This window comes from Lagenorhynchus albirostris, chromosome 4 (assembly GCF_949774975.1).
Source record: "Lagenorhynchus albirostris chromosome 4, mLagAlb1.1, whole genome shotgun sequence".
Lineage (NCBI taxonomy): Eukaryota > Metazoa > Chordata > Mammalia > Artiodactyla > Delphinidae > Lagenorhynchus > Lagenorhynchus albirostris.
Window position 1 is genome coordinate 110,836,758 of NC_083098.1, and position 6,298 is coordinate 110,843,055.

Here is a 6,298-nt window from a genome sequence, read left to right on the forward strand (position 1 = left end):
TTGGGCTTTTTCGTCGATTTTCCAATTTCAAGTTCATTCAAATATCATCTCTGGCTCCTACATTTTAGTTAAAATGCATTCCCTCACTTCCTATTGTCTACAAATGAAAATGCCTATTTAAAAACTGGTTTTGTTTTTTGAAAGCATATCAACTCACACATTTCAAAGCCCTTCAGAAAACACGGTAGATCAAAAGCCATGTAACTTTAAAACATTATAGATATGAGGTTGAGAAGGACCAGGTGATTATTCTATATGATCTTTTCAATGAACTGATAGCATCTGTCTAGGAACCAGGAGAATTGTTTTATGTTATGTAATTAGAAAAAGAAGATTCCAAATGAGAAAAAAAAAAAAGGAATTCCAGGCTTGAGAAGTCCATATTTGATGTTGTGGCATGAAGCCAGCTTTCAGCACAGACTCAAGATGTGTGTATCTAATTTTTTAAGATTCTGAGATATCAGAAACTCTTCAAGTTCTCTTGCCCCTGTGTGTACCTTTAAGGCCAAACTGACTGTAAAGAAAATAAATGGGTGCTTCCAGACCCAGCCAAAATCTTTCCTGCTTTTAAGGATGCTCTCATGGCTTCTCTAGGAGCCATCCTGAAAACCAATCTGGCAAAGCAACGATAATCACCCCATAGAATACATAATTTGTGTCTATTCGACACCAGAACAAATCAGGAAGAATTCCTCAGCGGTAGCAAAGACACACAGCAAGGAGAAACTGCAGAAACACAGGCCACAGGAAGCAAGATACAGGAAAACCACACACACTTCCATCAGCGCTACACACACATTGAACCTTATTGCTTAAAAATCAGCCCAAACACAAATAAGTCACTGGACAATCTATTCATTTAAAAGGGGAGGGGAGAGTATATTTTTTAAAGAAAAATACCACTTTTTTTTTTTTTTAGAATCAATCACCATCTTATCTTCTCTAACAGAACCGTTGACCCATCTCTGCTAGGCTAGGGTATATTTGACTGAGTTTTTTCCAACTGCTTCTGCCGAATCTTTCCTCAACAAATCAGTCTGGTGAGGTTTCTAAGCACATGGACTACTACACTGACACAGAAGGCATGATAAACTGAGCAGCAGTGGAGATGCCTGTGTGTGTCCAGTGTGTATTCTGCATGCTGGCTAATGTCTACGCGGTTATATAGATCCACAAAGAGCAGTTCTTAGGCAGTTAAATGGAATCCATTTGGGGTGAAAGGCGTTATTTTGCCTAATGAAATCTCCCCCTCACAGTCCAGCTCCCAGACAGGCTGGGCAGCAGGGTCACCATCTGGGGACGTCTGAGAGATCTGGGACGTGCGACTGAAAGGGCTCTCCTCTTCCTCCTTTGTCCACCTCCGCGGCACCCGGGGTCACCACGTTGGGGATCATATGGACGTAGGCAGCTGCGATCTCCTTGTGGAAGGCGGTGTCCTGGTTGCAGGAGATGAACTCATTGCTGATGTTCACTGTCTCCACCTGAGTGCGGGAGCAGAGGTGGCTGCACCCCAGCAGCTGGGCAAACACCTTCCGGAAGTCAGCGTTGAAGGCGTAGATGATAGGGTTGAGGGAGGAGTTGGCCCAGCCAAACCAGATGAAGACTTCGAAGGTGGTCTCGCTGACGCAGGGGAAGCCCTCGGGGTGTCCGCTGCAGAAAGGGACCATGCAGTTAAGGATGAAGAAGGGCAGCCAGCAGCACACGAAGACCCCCATGATCACCGATAGGGTCTTGAGGACCTTGGTCTCCTTCTTGATAGATGCCCGCAGGCCGGTGTCGGGCGCACAGGCCTCACGGCTCCGGCAGCTCTGCGCGTGCTCCGCGGCCCTCTCCAGGGAGGTAATCCTGCGGATTTGCACCTGGGCGATGCGGTAGATGCGCGTGTAGGTCACGATCATGATGGCCACCGGGATGTAGAAGCTGATGAGTGAGGAGGAGACTGCGTAAGCTCGGTTCAGGCTGGAGTCACAGTTTTCCGCCCTCAAGTCTGGCTCCCCGGCTTCCTCCCAGGGCGTCCCGTTGACCAGGTTAGATGGTGGCTCCACCCCACCCCAGGAGCCCATCTTGTGCCAGTGGAGCTGGACTGGGATGAAGGAGATGAGGATGGACAAGGTCCACGCCAGGCCGACCATGACCAAGGCCACACGCTGCGTTATCTTGCACTTGTAGCAGAAGGGCCTGGAGATGGCCCAGTAGCGGTCCACGCTGATGATGCACAGGTTCAGGATGGAGGCGGTGGAGCACGTGATGTCGAAGGCCACCCAGATGTCGCAGAAGGCCCCAAAAGGCCAGTAACCGGCCACCTCGGCGACCGCCTTCCAGGGCATGACCAGCAGCGCCACGAAGAGGTCAGACACAGCCAGAGACACAATGAAGACGTAGGTCATCCTGGCGCGCAGGTGGCGACTGCGCACGATGGACGCGCACACCAGCACATTGCCCAGCAGGGTCCAGACGATGAGCAGGGTCAGGAGGCAGGCCGTGACCACTTGCGCTGGCCCCAGCAGCGTCGCCCCCTCCGAGGCCCCCACGGCGCCCCCCTGCGCCAGCTGCTGCTGCCGGGACCGCGCCCGGTAGGCGGTACCGTTTCGCCCAGGCGGCAGCATATCGAGTTCGGCGGCACAGGCTGGCTGCGCGCGGTCCCAACTTCTGCCCTGCGTTCACCGGGCGGCTCCATCGGGTACCCGGGGGGTGGTACCCCGGGACCGCGGCTAAGGGATCCCCGAGTCTCGGGGGGCGCTCACCGTGAGCTGCGCCGGGGCCCCGGGGCGCGCTGGCACCCCTCTTGCCTCCTCGACCGCCACCGGGTCTGTGGCCGCGTTGCGCCGCTCCAGTGCCGGGAAGCGGCCGGTGCCGGAGGGGCTGTTCCCGGGAGCCGGCAGTGCGCCAGCCGGCGACGGCGGCTGGGTCTGCTTCGGAGCCGGATAAGCGAAGAGCGAGCCACCACCGAGGGGGCGGGGGCCGGGAGCGGCCGGCGCCGGGCTAGCGCTATTGCGCGGCCTCCTCCGTTCCTCGCTGCTCCCGGGGCCCGCGCTCCCGCCCCCGCCCCCCGCCACCGCACTCCCCAATCTCCTGCGTACCCGCCCCACCTATGCCTTGGCGCCCTCACTCTTCAAGCTGCGTCCGCCAGAGTTTGGGGGCAAACCCGCAGGTTTGAGAGGCGCTCTAGTACCAGACCCCGGCCCTCTGAAGACCCAGATCCGCGCCCCGGGAAGCCGAAGAGGTGTCTGGCCCAGCCCAGGTGCCCTGGGCACTTTTGGGGAACAGGGCGGTGGAGTAGGAATGGGGAGAATCACTGGCTTCTAGACTGGGAAAGGGCGTTTGTAGGGTCAAGAGGATGGCCTTGGATTTCTCATAGACCTAAGTCCCACTCCGGACTGGCTGTGTGACCTTAAGAGTCCTCCTTAACTTCCTTGGGACTTGGTTTCCTCGTCCACAAAATGGGGTAAACGATTCCTTCCTTCTCCATCGGGTGGTGTAAGGGTTCAGTGAAGCCAGGAAGTGGTGTCTCCTGGGAACATCTTCTCCCAGCCTCCCCCGGAACATCCATCCTAAGATTGGGACTTAACGTGACCTCTTGGGAAAGCCTATTCCCCACCCCCAATCCTTACACGGCTTTTCCTTTGGGGAATAATTTTGGATGAACCCAGCAGGTGAGGAAGAGCCCCAGCCAGGTGCCTTCTCCCTGCAGGGTGCATTCAGTCTTTACAGGGATGGATTCCTATCTCATGCTTAACAGATGAGGAATCTGAGGCTTGAATAGGTGGCCCAAAGCCCAAATTCTTAAAAAAGAACAGTGGGGAGACACTGGAGAGGGAGGGCAGTGTTCCTGGATCTTACCTCCTTCCCAGCTGACAGCTGCGCTTGTGAGTCCCCGGGTCTCTCTGCGGTGTTAAGCTCAGTGGAAGGCAGCTGGCGAGAAATGGAGGAGGCAGCAGCACGCTGCTCAGGCTTATCTGAGATCCGCTGACCTATACACCCACCCTGTGTTGGGGTCTAGAAATGGGGGCTGGACTCTCAACTCCTCCCTAGTCTCTCTCTGCACTCTGACCCACCTGCCCCATTCGCCCTGAGCCCCCCCTGTACCCTGGTCCAACAGCTGCAAGTGAAGCAACTTCTCAGACCCAGCCTGCTCAGCCCTACGCAGCCTCTCCCACCGCAAACCATCTCCCCCTTCGGTGCTTTATGCTGCCAGAGATGACAAGACCACCTGTCCAGGTGTCTATGCCTAAAACAGGGGAGTCACACTTACACCTGTCTCTCCCCATCTCCTAGGAGCTGGACCACCCCTCTCTCCACTGATGTCCCTGTCCAGGACTTTTCCTTCTCCAAGCTGTTTTATAGTGACGCTACCCTAGCCTCCAGGTTCTGTCCACCCTCCACTCAGTGGCAGGCAGAGTGAACTTTCTCAAATCTAACTCTGATCATGCCTCTCCCCAGATGAAAAACTCTCAGTAGCTCCCTGTGATCCTTGATCCTGAGGCAAGCGAGGTCTTTTAAGTCTTTTAATCATTGTGCCCTTGCTTAGTGCCCCAGCTTCTACTGCTGCTCCTCTATATGCAGCCTGGATTCAAACCACTATCAACACACACACACACACACACACACACACACACACACACACAAATTGTAATTTCCCTAATGAGTCATATGGTAATTCTTCACCCTGAAATGACCTCCCTCCCATTTTGTCCTCCTGGGGAACACCAACACATGATGTTAGCAAAGAACTTGGGTTTTAGAGACAGGGGTTTGAATTTTAGCTTCTTATTCACTTATTCAGCAAATATTTATTGAGCACCTATTATGTCCCAGATGCTGTTTTGTTTGCTGGGAATACAAGGGTATATAAATATATATATATTGCCCTTTCTCTCCACAAAGTTATAGTCTAGTGTTGGAGAGAGGCTTTAATCCAAGAATCACCCAAAGAAATGTACGATTACAACTGTGACAAGTGCTATGAAGGAAAAGTACACAGCCTTATGAAAGTGTACAATAGGTTGGTTTGACCAAGACAAAATGTCTAGAGAAGTCTTCCCTGGGGAAATCTCTCTTTGGGTTGAAATCACAGTTAAGAAGGCAAAAGAGAAGATAAGAGAAGGAAAGCATGGCAGGCAGGAGCAGGTATTTACTAGCTGTGGGATCTTGGGCAAGTTATTTGATCTCTCTGAGCCTCAGTTTTCTCATCTTCAGAATGGGTTGATCATAGTAGTTTAAAAGATAAATGTGATAATACCAAAATCATTCCTGTATGAGTGACTCTGAGCCGCCCTTTTTCCTCTGGCTGTACCGGGGCAGTTCCTTACCCTGGGCTGCTCTCCAAGGATATTTCTGCCCTGAGTTTTGTGAAAGAGAGTCAGAAAGTGGATGCATTATTGGACCTGAGAGGCTGGAGGAAGAAGGAATGGTCCCAGAGGAAGAGATTATGTTTGTCTTCATAATAAAGAGCAGAAGGAGAAAAGTGGGAAAGGGATTGAAAGCTCAAGGTGGGGTTTCACAGGGAAGTTTGATGTGAATGAGGTGAGGGAACTGGGGTCTGTAGGAAAGTGGGTAGGAAGGGACAGGGAATTTTAGACAAGTATTACCTGCTGCCTTCCCAGAACTTAAGAAATGCAAGAAAAGTTTGAGTTAAGAAATTATCTTCTTGAACATAACACTGCTTGGAGACTGAAACACACAGATCATGGCTTTATATGTTGTATGCAGAACTTACCAGTGTTAGTACCTTTCCCTCCTTTTAGATCTGACTTAAACTGCACCCCTCCAGGAAGCCTTCCTGGCTCTTCTGGACTGAGTCAGTATCCTGAGCTCCAGTGGAGCCCTGGGTTGGCTCATAAGGCAGCAATCGTGACACTATATTGTCACCATTCATTTACATGGCTATCTGACCCTCTAGCCTCTGAACTTCTTAAATCAACAAACTGCATCTTATTTGTGTCTGAATTCCCCAAACCAACACAATGAGTGGGTGCTTGACAAATCTTCGTTGATGGAGGAATAATAAAAGGGGGTTTCTGTGCCCAACACTCTGACACTAATGGACAATTCAATCAGCAAAGGTACACACAAGCTCACCACACAGTTTTGCATTGGTTTTTCAGATAGTTCTGACTCCCTGAATTTCATCCATTCATTCATCCAGCAAGCATTTATTAAGGACCTACTATGTGGGAGATGGAAGGGAGGCTATTTGGGGTATACAAGTCATAGCCAGGGTAGGTTTGTATAGTGATTATTTAAAACTTCCAGCAAAAGGCAGTAAATTATATTGAGAAAGGGGCATCTTTTTCTAATT

At 51.3% G+C, this 6,298-nt stretch overlaps 1 protein-coding gene across 1 annotated transcript; it reads right to left on the reverse strand.

Annotated features, from left to right (window-relative positions):
- Positions 1-1,186: 1,186 nt before the first annotated feature.
- DRD5 (dopamine receptor D5) lies at positions 1,187-2,606 on the reverse strand. The gene is given in 2 exon segments (XM_060147055.1): positions 1,187-1,351; positions 1,353-2,606. Coding segments are annotated over 2 exon segments (1,419 nt in total).
- Between the last annotated feature and the right edge of the window lie 3,692 nt (positions 2,607-6,298).